Here is a 23971-nt window from a genome sequence, read left to right on the forward strand (position 1 = left end):
TGGTTTTCCTTCCAGCTGCTGAAAAACTTTCATTGAGGAAAACCACAAAGGGAGCAGAGCAGCCGTGTTGATGCCCAGCCCTTGAGGCAGAGTTTTCCCCTGGGTGCCTGGCCTGGACAGCAGGAATTTGGCCTCAGACACAGGTGAAGAAATCCCCCCCAGCAGCAGAAACCTCACTTCAGTCCCAAGTGTGGACTGATGGTGACAGCAAGGATGTGGCTTTTAATTGTGAATCATCATTTCTTTGTGGAGATGGGCAGGCTCTGCCCTCCCACAGCCCCAAATCCAATCACTGTGACAACTCAATCACTGCAACCCAAACAACTGCAACCCTCCAACGAGGGAAATCTCTGGGCATTCAGCTCTGGGAAAGTAAGAGGATTATAATTTAAACCCTGGCTCTTCATTTCTCCCTAATGAACTCCCTGCAGGCACTGCAGGCTGGAACAGCAGCTCCTCAGGCTGCTCCTCCTCACTCACACCCAGCACCTTCATTTCCCCCAAGCTTTGGGTTCTGAGAAAGGTGCATCAGCACAAGCTCAGTGCCAGGGGAAGAGCTTTCCTGGCCTCCCCTCTGGCAGCTGCTCCCCTTCCTGCCAAAATGCACAGAACCTCTGAAAACTGAAGGTTACAGAGAGGTTTCCCTTTTTATCTGATGTGAAAAGCTGTGTTAGTGAGGGCAGAGAGACCAGCCTGAGCCAGAGCAGCCCAGCAGAGCCCAAATCTCCTCCTCCTCCCATCCAGGGGCTGCCTTGGGAGCTCCAGCAGCATCCAGGGAAGTTCCTGCTCTCCTTGTCCCCCTGCCACACTCCCAGGGGCTGCAGCAGAGATCACTGAGCACAGGGCAGAGCAGCTTTTGACCTAAAATCAATATTTAGGGACAAAATAACTCACTCTGTACTGTCACTGAGCTCTGGAGATGCCAGGATCTCAGGTAGCTCCAGCATCTGACCACAAACAGGGCACTGCTCACTCCTGCACCTCTTCTGCACACACCTGACTCTCACCATTATCACCATAACCTCACTTTCTTTCCTCCCTGGTGTGCTCTGCACTCAGCAGAACAGGCTTGGAAGCTCCTGGCAGGAAAAAGAGTATCTGTAACATACAGATCTGCAAATATTACAGATGATGGTGGAGAAATCTGAATTATTAAATTTATTAATTTCAGCCTTTTTTTCCTACAGCATCCCCTCAAATAATGCATAAAGCATATTCTCCCACTATTCCTGTGAACTATTCCAGCTTTAAAAATACCACAACAAATGATTAAACCACTAAACAAGGACAATTCCCCTCTAAATGCTCCCAGTTTGCCTTTCATTATTACAATGATATTTCAATGATCATCACACACACTCTCAGATGCCTCTGCTCGAACACAAGTCCCCACTCACAGCCATGTGTTCAAATATGCAGTTTTAGGTACCCATCACACCAGGGATACCACATTTTTTAAGCAGCTCATTTGCAAATTATCCAGAATTACTGAAATCAGCTCATCCTCACCAGGATAATGCTGCAAAACAAAAATATGCAGCAGTTCTACTCTGCTGCCTCTCCAAGCCAGGGCTGCTCCCCTGCAGGGTGCAGCAGCACCTGAGAAACACTTTTTTCCTGCTTATAATACCTGGAATATTCAAAACCCCTTTAAAATCACTGACATAAGGACTAGAGCTCTTCTCCGACACCAAACAAATTGTGCAGATGAAGAGTTCCACATAAAAACCAGAATGAACACAACTCCAGTGCAAACACTCAAACACTGCTCCTGATGAGGGGCTGGGATGGCACCAGGGTGGGACTTGCTCCAAATCTCTGCACATTGGATTTACTGGGGAGTTTTGAGGTTTGGGTTTGGGTGGAGGCACATAATGAACAGGAACTGTGAGTGTTCAGTGAGTTTATTTAAATATGTAGGCTTTTTCTAAAGCTATTTCCTCGGAATGCCAGGACAGCTCCAGGTGTTTTGCCTGATTTTAGGACTTTAACAAATTGCAGACAAGCAGAAAGTGCAGAGAAGTAGCTGGGACCCTCACTGCCCTTCTCCTGAAAAGTCCAGTTTTATTGCCTCTTTTTCCATAAGCCCAGCCATCAGGGAATTCCTCTTATTGGTAATTAATAACATTTTAGTGGAGGGTGTCCATGCCCATGGCAGGGCGTGGAACAAGATGAACTTTAAGGTCCCTCCCAACCAAACCCAGTCTGGGATTCTGTGATTAAGCTCAGCCTTTAAAAGGATACAAATATCCTGAGCCAGGAGGAATTACTGCTCTGTCTCCCCTTTTTCCTCTGCAGGAGTTTCTCTCAGGGTACATCACCAGTGTCATTACCTGCACAGCCAAATTTGTAACAATCTTTTTTATGGCTTTCCATCTTTTCACCCCACACATCTGAGTGGGCAAAGGAGGAAGGCACAGGGAAACTGAGCCCCAGGCACACCCACAGAGCTACAGGCACTTCTCCTTCTTCAATGTGGATAATGGGATTGTCTCCAAGGCAAGATGGTGAAGGAACACAGTCTGCTGTTCCCTGGACAAGGGACCACAGGGACACAAAATGCACATTCTTGACCTGTTGGAGAAAGTCCTGAGGAGCCCATGGAGACACCCCATGGCTGGAGCCAGGCTGGGAGAGCTGGGAATGCTCACCTGGAGAAGCTCCAGGGAGAGCTCAGAGCCCTTCCAGGGCCTGAAGGGGCTCCAGGAGAGCTGGAGATGGACTGGGGACAAGGATGGAGGGACAGGACACAGGGAATGGCTCCCACTGCCAGAGGGCAGGGTCAGATGGGATATTGGGAATTAGGAATTGTTCCTGTGAGGGTGGGCAGGCCCTGGCACAGCTGTGGCTGCCCCTGGATCCCTGGCAGTGCCCAAGGCCAGGCTGGACACTGGGGTTGGAGCACCTGGGACAGTGGGAGGTGTGGGACTGGATGAGCTTTAAGGTCCCTCCAGCCCAAACCATTCTGGGTTTCAGTGATTTTCTCCTCAGCTCCACTGGCTGTTTGTGTCCCTCAGCAGTGCAAGGACAAACAGAACCCCCAGCCTGAAGGAGGACAGGATCCTCCTCCCCTTCCCAGGCACTGCTCCAGCCTGTGAGCCCACACTGAGGACCTGCAGTGCAAGCCCAAAGCAGTGATTCTGAGCCATGGGGGTGGACAGGGGTCCTGCTGGTGGCTGCTCCCTCCCAAAGCCATTTTTAAATCCATCAGCATGGAATCTGCTGCTACTGAAGGTGTGAGGCCAGGATAATGTCACAGGAAAACATTCCAGAACATCTGGAAACTCTGCCATGGCTTCCTGGGGCTCCTTCCTGAGGCTGAACTTCCAGACTCTGCCCTGGCTCACAGCCTGGGGTGATCTGCTAATGACCATTATGTAAATTAAATAAATTGGCATTTTCTGTAATAAAGGTACTCAAAATTATGGAGGGCATGTGTGTGCTGAGGGCAGGAATTCCAACATCCCCACTGCTGAAAGCAGAGCTGGGACTGTCTGCAGAAACACCCTTGAGCTCACAGAGTGCCTCTCACCTGGTCTATAAAACTGCCTCCATTTTTAAAACAGACTTTGAGGACAACACTTGTTCCCAGGAACACAACCCCAACCAGCCAAGACCCTATTCCACATCAGTAGCTTTGCAGCTTTCCTCTTATTTTCTTCCAAAAGCCAACAAGCAACTCCAAAAATGTGTCCTCTGGTATCTCAGAGTTCTCTCTCCAGCTGATCCAGCTCAGAGCAGGCACCTGGTGATCCCAGGTCTCCCAACCTTCAGCTCTGTGAGGGCAGCAATCACATAAAATATCAAAGTTTTCCTCAATTCCACTAAAGCCCAGAAACACCCTCCATATAAAGGGTCTCAATTTGCACCAAGTTAAAACAAGTTAATAAATTCTGTGTTTCTAATGGCACCACAAGGAGGGATCTGTGGAGAACATGGGCACAGCCCTTCCAGGCTGCACAGTGGAATTAAGGCTCCAACACCTCTGTTGGTTCAATGGAAAGCAGCACAGAGAGTTCAGCTGGCAGGAGAACCAGGCTGTTCATGGATTCAAAGCCTCACCTCTGCAATGTGGCCTCCCTGCTGCTTCTTCAATGGCTCCAGAGGTTATTCCTCTGTTTCCCAGTCTGACACCACAGCTAACAGGGCTCCATCTCCCTGGTTTCTCTGGCTGCAGGGGTATTTTATGCCCTCTATGCTCACAAAACACAGGCTGTGTAAAGCCCTGACTTTTGTGCTGACTCTGGTGCTTCACTGAACACATGGTGTTTGTTTAAAAACTCTGTATTTTCTGGAGCATGCAAGAAAACATCCATTAAATTGCATGGAACAGAAGGTACTGTTACACAAGGAATTCCAGAATTGAAGTTATTAAATGCAAGAAAATGGCAAATTGCCTCGTATTGTTTTGTCTTCTTATATTATGAATAAAAATGTGGCTCAACAAGTGGCTAAGTCTGAAAAGCACCAAAAAAAAAGCTCAGGGCACGTGACTGTGAGAATAGAAAATACATGTGGAGGAGTCCTGAAAAAAGGGATCTGGAAAATTTTGAAACAGCTACAGAGAAGCTCAATTTCCTATTAAAAATGCTGTTTTATTCCACCCCAAATCAAGTTACTGGCAAGTTCAGAAGAGCTTTTGATTCCCAATAATCTGACAGGCCAAACAAAGGCGCTTCCGCTCGCGCAGCAGCCAGGAGGGGCCGTGGGGCCAAGACACCCGCAGAGAGATTTCCCTTCCAAAGCCCTGCCTGGCCAGGCTGGAAGGGCCAGGAGCACTCAGAGCCAGGGCACGGCTGCTCCAGAGAGGAAAAGCTCAAACAGCAGCAGAAAAACATTTCCCTCCCCACTGGGCAAAGCAGAGCGCCTGGAGAGGGATTAAACACCTCTGAGAGCAGGAACTCCTCACAGTGCCAGGGCAAGGGAAAGGCTTCCACTGCCAGAGGAAGGGATGGATGGGGGGTTGGAATGGAATCCTTCCCTGGGAGGGTGGGCAGCCCTGGCACAGGGTGCCCAGAGCAGCTCTGGATCCCTGGAGGTGCCCACGGCCAGGCTGGACAGGGCTGGGAACACCCTGGGATGGTGGAAGGTGCCCCTGCCATGGCAGAGGTGGGATGGGATGAGATTCAAATCCTTCCCAACTCAAACCATCCTGGGATCCTATAACAGCATTCTATGAGGCAGATGAGGGGTGGGTCTAAAGCCAGACCTTGTGTAGAGGGATGGAATGTAAGAGAAGAGTGCAGAAGGTCTCACACCTGAGGAGCTGCAGCTGTACCAATCACTAAAGATCAGGAACAGCCCTGCCCTTAATACACCACAGCTGTGTCCAATAAGGAGAGGAGTGCACCAAAAGAGAGGGTTAGCCCGGGTGGAGAGCTGGAGTTTGTTGGCTGTGCTGTGGAGGAGAAGGAGTCAGTGCTGTGAGGAGATACCCAATAGAACTCACCCAGGAGGCACGGAAGATTTACAATGAGGTCACAACAACCTAGTCCCAGCTAGACTCAGTATTTGTGCTGTCATCTTTTCTTTGCACATGTACATGATAAAATTGTGATGGCTCTTCCTTTCTTTCCTAGCTAGAAAAAAAATAAATTAAAGCCCTTCCTGTCCTTCATAAGTGCACAAATACTACAACTAATTCATACATCCCCCCTATGTTGCACCTCATGAAAGCCAACTACTTCCAAGGTTAAATAATTAAAATAAATAGTGTTAATCTGCACGTGAAGCTGCATTATGCCTTCCCAACTCTCCCTTCCTGCAGCTCTCACCCCCAGATGCTGTCTCAAATTAGAAGACACCCATGAAGCCCAGCATCCCCACACAAAAGCCCCCTGAAGACCAAAGGCACTGAGACACAAGCCATGTTTGATGTTTCCAGCTAGACTTAATGAGTTAAAAAGCACAGTAATGAACCAAAAATAATGAAATACATTCTCAGAGGAAATATTCCCAGCATTATTAACCCAATCAAAAACCTCCTAATCCTATTACAAACCAGAGGGTTCAGCTGCACTTCCAGCAGGTCTTGAACACAAAGGCCAAAAGGAGATTACACTTCTGGATTTATCAGCTATTAAATAACTCACAGTTTCAAATCTCCACCTGCAGTCACATATTCCTGCAAGCCTGGAATTTGCAAAATGCATTGGAAATGTGCTGGGATGGAGCCTGACCCAGATGTACAGAGGGAAGCACAAGGGAAGAAGTGAGAAGAAAAAGAAAAAATTTTTTCTGACTAGTCAAACTCTTCACTGGTCAGAAAAAAATCCATTGCTAGATATTAATCTGGTTTTTTAGGTAGGTTTACTGTTCACATTATCAGGAGTTGTTTAAATTTGCCTTATTCTCATTACCTGGAATGGACAGCAGATCCAAGAAACTGCAATCTGCTGCTTGGGGGAGCAGCACAAACAGGAAACATTTTCCCTCAGCTGGTCCAGCACCAACTTCTTCATTTATACAAGGAGAGTTTAACCTTTCATTGTGTCTACATCACAAATAAACTCCCTGACTGACCACCATAAGAATTCTGGGATTCTGGGTGGGTTTAACCAGCAGGGAATTGGGATAACAATTGTGATAACAGCTCCTTACACAGATCAAGGAGGTTCCTACACAGGGGAATTCTCTGGGGGAAGAGTTCCCTGCAAACCTTAGAGATCCACTCGGATCAAGGGATCCACAGTGATGCTCCTGAGCACAGAAAATGATGGACAGGGAGTTTATCTGAATGAGCCAATAAAACTGGGAGCCCCTTGTGCCCCAGGGGCAGAGGAAGTTTATTGCCTGGTTTTATGCTATTTCCTTCTAGCAAAGCACATGTGGACCCAAATAATGAGGGATCATGGAAGAGACCCACAGGGATCAAATCCAACCCCTGGCCCTGCACAGACACCCCAACAATTCCAGCCTGTCCTGGAGCTCTGGCAGGGCTGGGACCATTCCCTGGGCAGCCTGGGCAGTGCCAGCACCCTCTGGGGAAGAGCCTTTGCTGATCTCCAGCCTGACACAGCTCCAGCCCTTCCCTGGGGTCCTGTCCCTGCTCATTGAGTTCAATGTGTAACAACCAGACTCCACAGGCAGCTGCCTCCAACACAAGAAGGGAACAAGGAGTAACAATCCCCACGTCCCAGGGCACCTGACTGACCCCAGGGTACCAATGGGTGAGGTTACAATTAAATTACATCCCTCCTCCCATCCTATTACAATCCCATAATAAACATTCCTTAATTAAAAGCATCTCAAATTGGGCTGCAGAAGATGCAAGCAGTGAATAAACATCATGGTTCTAACAGGATTATTCCAGCTCCTGTAGAAAGGATCCAAGATCATAAAAGAGGGGCTTGGGGATTGCCTAATAAACATGCCACAGATGGCAGGCAGACTTGCTTCCTGGCACACATTCCCAGACCTGAAGGTACTAAGGAATGTCTCCCTGCTATTACAAACACTAATTCAACGATGGTGACATTTTTGAGGAGCAGAATGAGACCACAAAACTCTCTTCACTTCAGGCACAGAACCAGATGGTAACAAGTTTCAGCTGGTACAATCTGTTCTGGATTTCAATCAGCCACCTAAAAGTCAAGGTCTCCACGCACTAAGATGCAGAGAATTCAGCCCTCCTGCACTTTTGTTCATTTGGGTGTATCTCCACCTTTTCTGGAGCAGGTGAGGGATGTCCACAACCACAGCAGCTCCACAGGAAGGTCCCCAGCAGTGCTGTGGGATCCTCTGCTCCCTGGAGCTCCAGCATTCCAGCCCATCCCAAGAGGCAGCCGTGGGCAGGCAGCACCAATCTGCTCAGTGCACAGCGTGTTCCTAATGAGAGCTGGAGCTGTCCCTGACTAGAAAGGAAATTCCTGGCAATTTGTTCCAAGTGTGGTCACTTGATGCTTCCAAACTGTGGCCCTGGACTAGGAGAATCCTTCAGCATCCCCCTGGAGCTGAGGCAGAGAAAGCCAAGAGTCTTTTCCAAACCATTCACCCTCACATGCCAGAACCCACTGCACTTGTTCCTTGGGATCCTGCAAAACACCCCCAGGTCATAGAGGGGTGAAACTGCCTTCTCCTGGTGCCCTGAGCTCTGCACATTGCCTCTGCAGGAGCCCTCTCCTCCTCTGTTCACCCCATGGACAGAGGGAAGCTCCTTCCTGCTGCTCCCAGCCCAGCTGCCCTGGCATTGCTCTGCTTTCCCATTATCCCATCCTGCCACGGCTGCCCCATCCATCAGTGCCAGGCACTGGAATGGGGCAGATTCACAGCATTTCAGCTGCTCTGTGAGGGGCTCTGGGAATGCTCAGCCTGCTCTGGATTCTCCATCCATCATGGGATGGGGCCTGACTGTCAATTCAGGCCCTACCTGAGCTCTGGGAGCCACATCCAAGGAGGAGCTGCTCTCTCTGCTCCTTTCCCAATGGCTTCTCCTTTCCTCCCCAGTTGAGTCAACCCAGCCCCTTCTGCAGCCTCCAGCCAGGAGCAGAGGCAGAGGGGCTGTGCCCCTCCTCTCCCTGTCAGAATGAGGGAAAAACACGCAAAACCCACCAGGAATATGAAATTTTATGTGCTTGGGGCCACATCTGGCCATAACATCACTGCAGCAGCATGTGCTGCACACTCCCCTGTGCCAGAGCTCAGCACTATGACTTCAAGGCCCTGGAATTTGGGAAGCAGAGATGCTGCAAAGATGGGGGTGTGGGACTGCTGCACGTGGCTGCCAAGGCCTCCTCACTGTGCTGCACAAACTAATCCTGAAGGGCAGCAAAGTGCTGGAGGTGTCCCTTGGGAAAGCCTCAGAGGAGGTGGAGCAGGAGCCCTGCTCTTGTTGTGGCTGCCTCAGATGGAAATGGCGCAGGAGGAAGAGAAAGGGCCACACAACCACAGCACCACAGACCCAGCTGCTTCTGTCTGTTTAGATAAAGCTAAAGGAAAGCAAACAAAGCTCCAACCTTCACTTGTATCTGACTTCTCAACCCCATACATTCCCTGATCCCTGTTCCCAAACCCTCCCTTTCAGACCACTGGGCACAATGCTGTCATCTCATCACACATCAACTTCTTTCTGGAACTCCAGCAAGTGACAGCAATTCCTTTTATAACTTACTAGAATTCAAGATATTACTGCACCTGATGTGTAGGGACAGGCAGCTCTGGAGCAGCCAGGACAGTCAGGGGTCACTGGTGGAACCAAAGCATTTGTTAAATCACCTTCTCCTTCAGAGCATGGCTTCTGCTAAGGCTGCAGTGTCTGGAGGAGCCACAGGGGAGCCCTCACTGGGGGCAGCTCTGATCTCTGCCTGTGAGCAGGGACAGCACCCAGGGAAGGGCTGGGGCTGGCCCAGGGGGGTTTGGGTTGGAGATCAGCAAAGGCTCTTCCCCAGAGGGTGCTGGCACTGCCCAGGCTGCCCAGGGAATGGGCACAGCCCTGCCAGAGCTCCAGAGGGTTTGGACAGGCTGGGATTGTTGGGGTGTCTGTGCAGGGACAGGGGTTGGGTTTGGTCCCTGTGAGCCCCTTCCAGCTCAGGACACTCCATGGTTCTGTGAGATCCTCTCAAGAAGCTCTAGAGTGTGAGGAGATGCTGAGATCCCAGCTGGGAACAGCAAGGACAGACTCTGCTGAGCACTCAGAGCTGCCCCACCACAGTGACACAAATTCCATCTCTGCCCAAACTCCATTTAGCACCAGGTGACATCCAAAGCCTCAAACACTCACCAGTATTGTCACTCACTACTGCCTCAAGAGCAGTCCCTACCTTGCAAAGACTCATTTTGGTGAGTATTTATTAACTCAGGAGTCAGATGGAGAAATCAATGACCCTTAATCAGACTCTAATTCAAACAAAGTGCTCTTGTCCTTATCTTTTATGCACAAACACCCCGTTGCTATGTTAGGCATGACTGGACAAAGGCAAAGACAACCTGTGTTCAGTGTTCAATCATCAACACAGCATGGGTGGGTAAAATACAGTTATTTGTGCTTTATTGCTGTTAAAGGAATTAATAATAACACATTCATCTGAATCCCATGTCAGCCTGGGTCCCTTTATCTGAAGGGAAACAGCAGGATTGAAGGTGCCCAAGAATCAGACAAAATTACTCAAAAATTACTCTCTCATCGCTTTCTAAAAGAAAGTAATGAATGAAAACATGATGGAAATTCACAAACTACAAGAGGTGTGGAAATAGGAAACTTCCATTCACCTGGTCCTTAACACAAGCACCAGGGTGTTCCTTGAAGCCCGGGAGACAAATCACACATGCAATGAACAGGTTAAACTTCCACCCAAATCTCCCTTTAACTTGGGAATGTCTTACCATAACAAAACACAGAAACTCAACTCCTGACAGGGGTCCAAGTGAGATACACAGAAAAACATTCAGAATATAAATTTACCCAAATCTCTAATAGTTCAGAGGTACAGAAAACTGTCCCTGGGAACAGATTATTCTATAAAGCTTTGATTCCCTTTCAGTGGTGTCCCAAGTGCAGACACCTGCATTTGGCTCTTCACATTATCCACCTGCCTGGACATCTGGCACAGAGCCCACTCTCTGTGGATGCACTGACTCCATGCAAAATATTAAGAGAAGAGAAATCCCTTGATTACAGTAGATTTAAAGAGGCTGCCCAGAATGTTCTCTTCTTCCCCTCTCCTCTGCCACATGAGTAGCTTCCTGTGCTGATGAGGTTTACCAGGAAGGAATGTCTTGATCCATGACAAAAGCCAGGCAGCACCTGAGGGTTTGCTCTGCAATCCTGCTGTGCCCTCCCTGTTCCCTCAGCCCAGAGCCTTTACTCCCTGCAGCTGGAGTGCAAGAACAGCCCCAACAGCACCAATGCAGCCTCTGATGTGCCAGCCATGGAGGATGAGCAGCTGCACACCCCAAACACAACCTGAGTTTGTGCCCCATCATGCTTTATCTGGAGTGTGCATCACTCAGTGAAATGTTCCTTTCCTGATGTTTCCAGGCATCTCCTGCTCTGGGAGGGCAGCTGCAGTTCAATGTTTTGGGGGTTCAGATCCACCTGAGGCTCTCCCCATTCCCAACCCACCCTCAGCCTCTCATCCTGCTCCTCTTCCTCAGAACAAACCCACTCTCCTTAACAGCTGACCTGCTCAGGCCTTCCTGCTTGATCCACACAAGTTATTGTGATATAAATCCATCAAGAGCAGAGGGAACACCAGGCTTTCCCCTAGCTCACACCTCATTCCTTACACATCCCACTTTCCCCATCCCAGTACCTTTTATCTCCCTTTTTTCTCAGCCCATTACCTGCCTCTTTTGCCCCCTCCTTTTTCAGATAAGCTTCTCCACTCTCAAGTCAGCACTGCAGAATATTTATCTAATAGAGGCTACAAAGAGATCAATTTATTCCACATATCTCACTAAACTCTATTTCTCCATTCTTATTAGAACCCCCATTTATCTCCTGTTCTGGACTTTTCTGTAAGCAGCCCTTTGTCTCATCTCTTTTACAAGAAATCATTTGTGCAACTTGTTTTCCTGCCCCATTTCTTAGAATTACAGAACTGCACCATCTTGTACAAAACTGCAACATCTTGATATCCCCTTGGAAAATCCAGAAGTCAGGAGACAGGGCACTTTTGGGGTGTTTATCCTGGAAGTCAGGCCATGCCCCAAACTGCCTGATCCAACAGCAAAACACATTCCTCCTCATCCATGGTTATTTTCTCTAATTTTTCAAGTTGCTTTTAGTTTCTGTTACAAACTCTAGGAGGAACTAATGCCTACACAAAAAATATTCAGAATATAAATAAAAATACAAGTAATGCCTGTAAATTTGTATTTCATTTATAAATACCAATTTAAATCCCAATATAAATTTAATTTATAAATTGGTAGAAATAGAAATAAATTGGTCTAAATTTACCAATATAAATTTAATTTATAAATACCAATTGATGGTATTGGTGTGCCAATCTAAGCACTGCTGATAGGTCACTGCAAGGTTCAAGCCACACCTTCTACACTGGTCACTGGCCCCAAACTGCCTGATCCAACAGCAAAACACATTCCTCCTCATCCACAATTATTTTATCTAATTTTTCAAGTTGTTTTTAGTTTCTATTACAGACTCTAGGAGGAACTAATGCCTACACAAAAAAAATATATAGAATATAAATGAAAACACAAGTAATGCCTGTAATTTTGTACTTAATTTATAAACACCAATATCAATTTAATTTATAAATTGGTGTAAATAGAAATAAATTGGTATAAATTAACCAATATAAATTTAAGTTATAGATAGCAATTGATGGTATTAGTGTGCTAATCTAAATGCTGCTGATAGGTCACTGCAAGGTTCAAGCCACACCTTCTACACTGGTCACTGCCTGATCCAACAGCAAAACACATTCCTCCTCATCCATGGTTATTTTCTCTAATTTTTCAAGTTGCTTTTAGTTTCTGTTACAGATTCTAGGAGGAACTAATGCCGGTACAAAAAAAAATTCAGAATATAAATGAAAATACAAGTAATGCCTGTAATTTTGTATTTAATTTATACATGCCAACATCAATTTAATTCAAAAATTGATATTGGTATAAATAGAAATAAATTGGAATAAATTCACCAATTTAAATTTAATTTATAGATAGCAATTGATGGTATTAGTGTGCTAATCTAAGTGCTGCTGATAGGTCACTGCAAGGTTCAAGCCACACCCTTTATTCACTTTGTTTCTCCACTGGTCCCAGACATCATAAATGAGTTTTTTGCTGAGCAGAGAAGCTGAGGATGGCACAGGAGGGGAGGGGAGGCTGGCAGTGCTCTGCTCCAACGCCAGGTCTTACCTGTGAGAGCCCAGGGGACGATGCATGTCCCGGTGGCGTTGCAGCAAGATTTGGGTGTCCCTTATTTATTTCATGTGCAGTGTAAGGGGATGGGGCAGGAGGACCCGGTTGTCTTGCTACTTGTGTTACCTGTGTGGAGATAAACTGTTAGTAAAACATTACATTAGTAATCAGTCTGCAGAGACTCCCGTTGTACATATCTAGAGAGACAAAATAATATTGACTTGTCTAAGTGAAGCACTGCACAAGTTATTTAACTGTTTATGTGATTCAGGAAAATGTGGAAGGACCAAAAAAGCAGAGCACCAGCTGCACTGATGGAAACGTGTGAGATCCCTCTGCCTTTAAGCCTGGAACCTTTATTCCCTCCATGTGAAGCCATATAAAAAAATATTGGGATTTTGCAAGGAGATTGTCTTGGTTTGATACATATTACCAGCAACAAAGTAAGGGAGAAATTTTCATATTCCCCTCCAAAAAGGAAAAATAAATTACTGCAAAGAGGCCATGGTATCTGCAGGGCTTGCCACAAGCAAAGAATCAAACAGCAAAGCAAATCTTGCATATGTTTATCTCCTTTCTCAACTTCTATTAAAAAGCTCAACAAAACACATTAGGCAAAATATTAGAAAAATGTTTTCACGGCACATAAATATTTGCTCCACTTTACTATCTCCACTATGGAACTGTTTTAAATATAATTTAGAGAGTGGCTATGGTGAAAAAAAAAGGGGAATCAAAGGAAAAAAAGAGCTACACAACTATTGGGTGACACCTCCAGCTGTTCAACACAATTAAATTCTGACAGATTGGGTTAAAACCCACACTACTGAAATTCAGCATTTGCTTCTCACTGGCCTTTTCTCATTTATTTGTTTGCTGAAAAGCACCACTTAATAATGGAATGGTTTGGGTTGGAAGGGACCTTAAATCCATCCAGTGCCACCCCTGGCATGGGCAGTGCCACCTCCCACTGTCCCAGGCTGCTCCCAGCCCTGCCCAGCCTGGCCTTGGGCACTGCCAGGGATCCAGGGGCAGCCACAGCTGCTCTGGGCACTCTCACAGGGGAGGATTTATCCCAATATCCCATCTAACATTGCCCAGTGTGAGCTGAAGGCAGCTAAAGCCCACACAGGTCACTGGCACTGCGCAGCCCAATGTGTGCATGAATGTCCCCAGCAGAGTAAAGAAGGCAGAAGGAAATTCCTGGCTCTTTAATGAGTATTAGCTCCAAGAGAGCAGAAGTCACAGAGTTCACCACTTTAATGCTTTTTCCAAGTCACTTTATTGCACCCAGAGTGTCGTTCCAGCTCCTAAAGCACCACAGCAGCTGTGCCAGCCCCGAAATCCCAGGAAATCACAACATGCAACAGCTCCAGGGCTTGGGAATGGGCCAGGAGCCTTCACTGAGGGAAGATTTACAGCCCCTGAGTGCTCATCAGAGGAAAGGGTGGGTCAGGCACAGAACCTCATCCTGTGTCCCCAACTGGATCCTTCCCTTTGCCAGGGATGAATCATCTCTTTTTCGGGCTGATCTCTCTTGGCAGGTGTGCGCACGCAGCCCCGGCTGGATCAGAGCCAGCCTCACACAGAGCTCCAGAAAACTTTCCACAGCCCATCCCCGAGAAAATGAAAGTCTGTCCCATGACTCCTGTGTCAACCCTGAGAGAGCTGGCGTGTCAGTCATGCAGCCCTCGGTGCTGGGGAGGGACTCTGGGCTGTGATGGAAACCAAATAATGCAGCCAGGAGGGGAAGGAAGCACAGACAACCCAAAACACAAAGAAATAAAAGGAAATCATTCCTATCCACAGCCCCAGAGGCAGGCTGTGCCCCTGCTCTTCACCATTCTCCTCCAATGGCACTTCTTGGGGGAAACTTTGGTTATTTTGGTTATAGAGGTTATTTTGTGACAGCTGTGGGACTTGAACCACTGCCCGTTTTCACCTCCCTGCTCTCAGCAGTGCAAACACTGAGCCATCCAAAATTCTCTGACCCAACAGCAGCCAAGCCCACACAGGGCTTTGCCAATGGGGACAGGGGCACTACCAATACCCCAGGTCACCGTGAGCACCCAGCAGTTCTCCTCCTCCTCCTCCTCCTCAGAAATTACAACATGCAAATAGAGTTGTGGAATAGAATCCCAGAAGCACCAAGGTTGGAAAGCCCTCCATTACCTAATCCAAACTAGTTCAACCATAAACCCAGCACTGCCAGGTCCACTCCTAAACAACATTCCCAAGTGCCAAATCCCCACACCATCCCCTGAACACTTCCGGGGGGGTGACTCCAGCACTGCCTTGGGGAAAATAACCTAAGGTGGAGGTTACTGAAAGACATCAAGAAATGCTCTCGTGATTGGATCTGAAATCTGGAAGCTGAAATGTGGAAATATGAAATCTGGAAGCTGAAATCTGAAATCTGGAAGCTGAACTGAGAGGAAAACTGCAGCTGCTTGAATGAGTCCATGAGATACCCTGGTGCAGTGCAGCAGACACATGACAGACACAGGTCTGGACCTACTAAAACTGGCTTGAAAGCCTAATGAAGGCAGCAGAACAATTATAAAATTGTACCAGCTTGATAGTTTGGCAACAGCTCACTTGGAGAGTATCCCATAGGAGCCTACCACTGATTTTCCAGGACCTCCTAAGTTTAGCCAAGTCTAGCTCAGTGCACCCAAACCAAGGACTGATGTTTGTTCCAGAAGGAAAAGCACAGAGAGCCTTTCTCAGCAGCTACAGCAATGTTGGTATTTCCACACCTTCCTCTTCCTACAACAAAATATTTAAAATAAACTGAATTTTAAGACACTGATTTTAATGTAAACAGGTAGTAAAGGAAGACAAACTTGCTGAATTTGTGTGTTTTCTTCAGTAATTTTTAACAAAGGTAAAAGGTGGAGACTGTCTAAGCTCATCACTCCTGGGGTATCTGCCCCCATAGAACCCAGGGTGTGGTTTGCTGTTTCTTAATGGTCTGAGATTACTATGGAAGCAAATATCCTCCTTAAATCTATAGGTTAAGTTGTTCTCCTAAAAATGGATGTTCAAAATTACATATTAATTTGTTAGGGCATCACCTTCTATTTTCCATGAGTAGCAAGAGCTAATTTTAGTTTTCCAGAAGCCTTAATCCTGTATTTTAAAGGAAAAAGGTAATGAAATACAAAATAAAAACTCAGTCTGGAATTCTTCTTTTCTTTCTGAGCTCTTTTACACCTTTTGGGTTTAGCACTTCATACAAGTTTGGGATTACTCTTCACCCTGGTTTCCCTGTGGCTGCCCCATCTGTGAAGTGTCCAAGGCCAGGCTGGACAGGGCTTGGAGCACCTGGGATAATGGAAGGTGTCCCTGCCATGGGTGGCACTGGGTGGCTTTAAGGACCTTTCCAACCCAAACCATTCCATGATTCCAGGCTGGAGCAGGATGAGGCACTGAGCTTCCCTCCTGCACATCCCACAGCCTCGGCCTCCTGACCCAGATCCCTCCTTTGAGCACAGGGAGGCTGCAGCAGCTAATCCCCCCTAATCCCTTTTCTACAGGATTCTCTTCACTGCAGGAAGGTCCCTTCAAAGGACACGAACCGTGGAACCTCTGCTGGCTGTGAAACACTCAGGGGGACCAAGGGGCACCCCAGGACAGAAACAACCAAACACCCCAAGAGCCAATGGGAGTCAACCCTTAGTCCTTGAAAATCTGGGACAAGGAGGGTCGGGGGGGTAGGACAGTTGGGACAGATGGAGATGAGAGATCTCTGCAGCCAGGTCTGGAATTTGGGGTTTATTGCAAAGGGCCAAGTGCAGGGACCTGCTGGGAGCTGCCAGACACAGCTGGAGCAGGCTGAGAGAAGAGAGGGGGAGAGAGGATGAGAGGGTAAGAGAGCAAAAGCATACGAGAGTTCCCGTTCCAATACCACAAATCTTCTGTGTTGAATATTCTCATTCTCACAAACCAATCTAGTACAACATACAAATCCTATAGCATTTACATACAGCCCATAAGAATCATTGCATTACCACACTGTGTTACATTTTAAACCCTAAAAACTCCTCTTTGGGCCCCTTCTGCCAAGCTGTAGGGTCTGCTCTGACCCTTGGGCCTGTCTACAAGCAGAGGGTGTTGTTCCATCAAAAGGGGATCACCTTCAGCTGGCCATGCCATTGTTTTCCAGTTGTTCAGTAACTGAGGGATCTCAAAGCTTGCTTTCATTTCAATCCCACTTATACTTTCTATATTCTCAAAATCTTTTCCAGGCAATCATATTTATAAGGCTTTCCTGTTTCATCTTCCCCAACAGGGGCTCTCCAGCACCCCACTGCCTTCTCTGTCCCCAGCTGGAGTGAACTGGGCACCCTGACAGGACAGGATCCTGCTCCAAAGGCACATGAGGACAGACACTAACCAGGGCCTTCAATGAGCGCTGGACCCTGCTCCAGGCTGCACCTGCCAGGTGACTTCTCCCCACACAAACACACCTTGTGTTGTTAACACTCACTCCCAATCAGTTCTCATCCACAAGTCATTCACAGAAGCACAGAATGGTTTGGGTTGGAAGGGACCTTTAACTCATCCCATTATTCCATGGGCAGGAGCACCTTCCACTGGAGGCAGCCTCAGTGCTGCTCCTCAGCTCATGAGAATTTATCCCAGAGTAGTTTTGGTCCAAGCTTCAGCACTTCCAATCACAACATGCTACCAAAGCAGTTACAAACCTCCACCATGACCTGCCAAAACCAGTTATTTGTGCAAAGACAGGATGTCCATGAGCACCATTATTCCTCTTATCCAGTTCCTTGTGCTGAATCTGAAGAGCATTTCTGCTTCTGCTCCTTAATCTCATTTTCCAGATTCAGCCCCATTCCCCTGGGCACAGGACAGGGGTGCCTGGTGGGATTTACACTCACCTTTTGTGCAGTTCCCTTCCTGTTAGAGGTCTACATCTTTTTTAAAAACTCCCTTGGATATATTTCTTTGAAATAATTTACAACAAAATCAGAATTTCACTCTTATGCCCCTTCTAAACTCTGCAGGTTTTGGATTTTTCAGAGGTCACACAAGTAGCCACCCTAATTTCTTGCAGTGTAGAGGATTTGGAAACAGCAGGCAAGAAGCAGTTTACAGGACAACCCCAAACCTTTATGTCCAAAAATAGCTCTGCAATAGAGCATTCTCCATTATTGATGAGGGAAAATTATTATTACAAGGTTAGTTCATGGAAATAATTATTTCCAACTGTGGTTTGCTTTCATATAATTTTACTGCTGGATTTATTAATTAAAAAACCCAAACCAACAACCCATTCAGTATAACATGTCACAATAAATAAATAAAAATGACTTATGATGAATTTAGGTAGGTTTGGTTTTAATACCAGCATGATTTCCTTGATAAAGAGGTTCTACCAAAGCCTTGTTGTAAAGTTTGAGCATCTCCAAGTTCTCAGACAAACTTCATCCCACTGGGCCTCTTCCTCACCTCCTACCTCTGTCCTACAGGAAAATTTGTTCCTCAGATTTAGATTTATTATTGGGGCTCACAGTGGAAGCCACATGATTTAGTTTTATTATTGGGGCTCACAGTGGAAGCCACATGATTTTCCATTCCCATTTTTGTAGCTGTGGGGAAAAAAGAGCTCTGGAATGTGCAACTAAGGTCCTGATAATGCATATGGAAAGGCACAGAAAGGATAATTGAACTATTTTTTCTCTTTATCTAACGAAAAATTGGGGGCACATCTGTGGGTTGCCCATATCTCAAGTGATTTCTGCTCCCACCCCACGCACGACATAGGGGAACAACATGGGGGCAGCTCAGAGTCATCACGTGGTGCTTCTGGACCCCAAAACTCTTCCCACACCAGCCATGCTCTGGAAAAACATCTCTGGGAGTGATGATCCATAATCCACGTGGAATCCCACGGAGGATGTGCCAGCAAATAAAACACTGATGGGAAAAGCAGCCCCTGGGTACTGAGGATGCACTTGAAGATCTGGGAGGCTTTTTCCAACCTTCAAGATTCTGTGATCTCACAGTGCTCTTCAAAAAGTCTGTTTAATGCAGAGCCAGGCCTCAAACACACGGTGCTGCTCCTTGTGTAACAAACCACTGAGACCTTTCATGAATGAATTTGTCATGTGTTTTTTCCACCCCAATTCATTTTTCCCTGGACTCCCTCTGAATCTGAAATCTGCCCGGGGCTTCAAATGGAAGCCTGAAAAGAACCCAGCCGAGAAATTTCTCTCCTTTCCCCAAAACATGAAATTTTCTCTCAAACTTTTGCATTCTCAGATCCTGGAACTGAGATATTTCCAGCCCTGTCTTCTATTCCTGTAACATAGCAAGGAGTGATATTTTTCCACACTGAAAAGCTATTTTAGGTCATTCTTCACAGTTACTTTTCTATTTTACATTAATTTAAATTTTTACAGTCATATTTTCCCCACAGGCATCTGCATTATATCTTGGGAGGAAAGAAATGAAAAAAATAACCTTCTTTAAAGGACTTCAGATATTTTTAAAGTGTTTTTTAAGTGTTGTATGGGGTATATAAAAGATAATACAAACTGCATTATTTATTAGAAGTGTTTGTACATTTATGTTCACAGAATGGTTTGGGTTGGAAGGGACTTTAAAAGTTCATCTTGCTCCATGGCAGGGGCACCTTAAACTGTCCAGGCTGCTCCAAACCCTGCCCAGCCTGGCCTTGGGCACTGCCAGGGGTACAGGGGCAGCCACAGCTGCTTTGGGCACCCTGTGCCAGGGCCTGCCCACCCTCACAGGGAAGGATTTCTTCAGAATTTGTTCCTCTGGTTTTGCTTTTCTGCACACAAACATTTCTGTATCAGGTATTGGAGCAGAGGCTGCCCAAAGGCTGCAGCTGGGCTTTGTGGATTCACTGCTGTCAATGCCTCAAACCTCAGAATCTTCAACCCTTGTGAGCTGTGTCCCACCCATTCCACCTTCCCTGGATGGGAATCCATGGCCACCAGAGCCCCCAAATGTTCATAAATGAACACCCCTGAGTCCCTGTGCCCCTACAGCCACCTGAGCTGCTGCATTTCCAGACCAATGGCAGCACTTTTACCCTTAATCCTGCCCAGAGCCCAGCTCAGCACCCCTGACAGCCCCAGCAGAGGAGGCAGCACAAAACTCCTCTACAACCCAAAAAAAGGGAAGAGCTAAATATCATCATTATCACTGAACCATCATGGAATGGTTTGGGTTGGGAGGGATGGGAATCCTCCTCATCCTGTTCCACCCCTGCCATGGCAGGGACACCTTCCACTGTGCCAGGATGCTCCAAACCCTGCCCAGCCTGGCCTTGGGCACTGCCAGGGACCCGGGGGCACCCACAGCTCCAGCCCCAGGTGCCCAAGCCAAGAACCCCATCCCCAGTCACTCCTGCAAACAGAGAAGGAGAAAACCTTGCACAGCAGCTTATGTTTTTCTATAAGCAGCTTATGTTTCTGTATAAAATGTGGTGAATTTATCCCATCTACAGCTTTTCTTCCTGTTTTCCAAATAATTAAAAGAGCAGCTTAAAAGCAGGGTTTTTTGGCATTAAAAATATTTGCACTATCCCAATCAGAAAAGCAAAATATGACTTTCCCAGGGCTGTGCTGATTAAGCAAAGCTTATTTATAACCCTGGGCTTCCAGCTATTGCCATTGAAAAAAAAAGAAATAGGTAAAAGGAAAAGACCATCATATTCACAAACAAACATCACTGTTTCTAAGCTAAATTTCTACAATAATCAATATTATACATTAGCAATCATCTAGGACAGCAAGCCAAAGGCACCTATCCCAAATATTCTATTTACTATCAAAATATTTCTTCCTCTGTGCAATGGAATTTTTCACGTGAAAACAAATCTTTCCTGATTATTTTTCTCATAAGAAGGTGTTAGAAATGTGAAGCCACTAGTGTACAAAAAAATCAGTCTGTGAGATCATAGGAAGGGAAAGAGATGGAGTCACCCAAGTGAAAATATGGCCAAAACTGTCATTCCAGTGACACTCTCCTACTGGGAGAGTGAGAAAACCCACTCTCCAATATACTGAATAAAATTAGACACAAACAGCAATGGACCCACAAGTCTTTCAAAGATTTCTTCCTTCTTGCTCCTATGCAACTAAAAAGGTTCTTCATAAAATGATAGAATTATTAAGGTCAGAAAAAGACCTCCAAGATCAAGCCCAAGGTTCCCCCAATATCCCAATGCCCACAGGTGCCACATCCACCCATCTTTTGAGCACTTTAAGGGATGTGACCCCACCACTGCCCTGGGCAGCCTGTGCCAATGTCTGAGCATGCTTTCAGCAAAGAGATTTTCCCAACATCCAGTGTGAGAGGTTCCCATGGCACAACTTGAGGCTGTGTCCCCTTGTCCTGTCCTTGTTCCCTGGAGCAGAGCCCAACTTTCCCCCGGCTGCACCGTGGAGAGCCACAGGGTCCCCCCTTCTTTTCCTACTCGCATGCCACCAAATTTGAGCTCCATTTATTTCAGGGGCAGAGGAGGCTGCATTTTCTCTGCTGGCTGATTTCTGGCTGCCCTGGGGTTGTGCCCAGCCCCAAGCCCACCCTGCCCAGCCCCGTGGGTACTCACAGTGCTGTACACAGCCGAGACGGTCGGAGTGAAGATCCGATCCTCCAGGGGCTGCTGGACAGGACCTCGGGGGATTCTGCAACACAGCCAGTCAAGGAAAGCAGTGTGGCAGGCAGGGGACCCCTCCAGGGACACCCCACCCTGGGGGCACAGCCTGGCAGCTCCAGCCCCTCGGGATGTGCCAGGCTCCAGAGGCAGCTGTCCCACCCTGGCAACGAGGGAAGCAACGTAAACTCCAATAATCCACAAAACCTTGGGGCAAACTCCAATAATCCACAAAACCTTGGGCCTGTCCACAGCGTCCCCCCCAAGCTCTGCTTCTGTTTGAAAGGTAAAAAGCCCCGGAGCCACAAGCCCTGAGCATTCAGAGCAAACCCCACAGATCAGCAGGGCACTGTGGACAATGGCAGCTCCTGTTCTGCCAAGCACACAGCAATCCTGCTGCAATTGTTCCCTTGTTTGCCTCTCCTCACCCAGTGACTCCTTTCCTCATACACCCACCAGAAGGGCAGGCAGAGGGATGGGAGGTTTCCAGGAGCTGCTGCAGGGTGACTCAAAGGCAAATTGCAAGAGTTTTCTTAATTGTAAAGGCAGGGGGAAAAAAGGGAAAAAAACTCTGCACAAAAAACCCACAGAACAGAATCTGGTTTATTTGTGGAATAAAACAGGGATGCAGGGATCCAAAAGAATAAAAAAGCCTGACTTGGGTAACACCTTGTGGCCTCACACTGATCCAGACAATACCCGATGCGTGCTGTCACAGAAAAGGCACTTGCTGAAAAGTTTTCCTAAATGCCAAAATCTATTTCACCTTTTCGCTGTTTGTATTTTACACACCAAAATCTCATGGGAAATGAGAACAGCTGGATTGACTGAGGTTCTTGTACACATGGAAGGACACAGACTTCACATGTTAATATACTTAAAAAAGAAAATAGAGTCATTAAAACACTTCTTAGTTTTATTCTAACGTGGAAAAGCACATTGCTAAGTTTGAGTTTAGGTCAAGATTTCTAGAGACTCTTTGCACTCCAAGTTTGATCCCCACATTAAAGCTGCTGCCCAAAGCTTTGCAGGGACCACAGTGACAGGACAGACCCTGCTGGTGCTGACACAACTTAACAGCCACCCCAAGCTCCACAATCCAACTATTCCCCTAAAAATGGACCAAATGTTAAGGCTGAAGTAAAGACTGTTCAGACACAACCTGCTCTGCCCCTGCCCACAGCACATCCCAGCTGGTTCAGCTCCTCCTCCAGCAGGGCTAAAGCAAATTTACAGCACCACACACACACAGACAGAGTTAAATTTACAGCCTTGCTCTGCTCTGGCTCTGAACTCGTCACTAAAAAGCTCCTCCTCACCAAACAGGCTCAGAAGTCACTCTAAAACTTCTCAGTTTTGTTACAGATTCAATGTTTGAGCACCAAAGACAATAAAAAGCTGCTTGATGGGATTATGCTGGGAAGAGCCCAGCCCTGACCCTCACAACTCCTCAGCAGGGAGGCCCTGGGCTGTCACTGTGGCAGGGGACAGGGGACAGCCAGGGCCACCTCCAGGGCAGCAGAACCAGCAACAGAATCTGGTCCCTCTGGTGCCCAGGCTGCTCATTCACCCTACAGCTCTTTTTGCCTTTTTTAATGATGGCAAGAATTCATTAGCAGGGTCTAAAGCTCATCTGCACTTACCAGCTCAGGCCCAAGTGGTGTCATTTGATAAACAGAGAGGTTTTTAACAACCAAATGGGATTTAAAACCCTGACTCAGCCAAACAACAGTAAGATTTGTCACAAATTTCAACAGAATCACTCCCAGCCTTCATGCCAAGGATCTTGCACTCACCCCCAATCTTTGGAAACCAACAACAAAAAAGCCAAAATCTGGGACAGAAGGATTAAACCACACTGGAAGATGGAATGAAAACTCAAATTTCCTGCTGTCCCTCTTCCCCAGAACATCCCTATGACAGGGATGACAGCCCAAGGCCCAGGATGGAGCTGCCTCCCTTGGTGTCACAGCTGAGATTTCCCTTCTCCAGGCACTCCTGACAAGTCACTGAAGCAATCTCTGCTTCAAAAGGGATCATTCCCGAGTTTGGAAAAACGGTTTCATCCCTGACAAGGTTGGGATTTATTTTCTTATTTTAGAACTTATATAAGTCAGGAGGAAATAATCTCCTTTGAGCAGAGCAACTACTCTTTTTGCACCCAGGAAGAGCTGCCTGAAGGAAGGAGCAGTTTGGATGGATTTGCAGAGTTTAGAGTCAATGTTTAAGATCACTCCTAGGAAGGAAAGATTCTCATCAAAGCCAGAAGAAACCTTTTAAGCCCTTTTTGCAAAAGGACACAAGACTGGTAGGAACAAAATGCCTCCAATTCCAGTAAGCCTTAATGAAATAATGCTTGGAGAAAGTGATTATTTCCAGCATCTTACTTGTGGCATCCACAGACTGAGTCTCTGCAAGAAGCTGAGCAAGTGGAAAGGCTCCTGCTTCCCTGAGAGGAGCTGGACCAGTGAGAGATTCCAGCTTCCCTGACAG

At 46.9% G+C, this 23971-nt stretch overlaps 1 protein-coding gene across 1 annotated transcript in view; it reads right to left on the bottom strand.

The window, feature by feature from the left end:
* EIF4G3 (eukaryotic translation initiation factor 4 gamma 3) overlaps positions 1–23971 on the bottom strand; it is a 145596-nt gene that overhangs the window by 84364 nt on the left and 37261 nt on the right. The window contains exons 2-3 of the mRNA XM_058818836.1: positions 21434–21509; positions 12826–12954 (exon numbers count right to left, since the gene is read on the bottom strand). Of these exons, the coding sequence (XP_058674819.1) occupies positions 12826–12954; positions 21434–21509 (205 nt within the window). The remainder of the gene's footprint in view (positions 1–12825; positions 12955–21433; positions 21510–23971) is intronic.

Source organism: Ammospiza caudacuta, chromosome 22 (assembly GCF_027887145.1).
Source record: "Ammospiza caudacuta isolate bAmmCau1 chromosome 22, bAmmCau1.pri, whole genome shotgun sequence".
NCBI lineage: Eukaryota > Metazoa > Chordata > Aves > Passeriformes > Passerellidae > Ammospiza > Ammospiza caudacuta.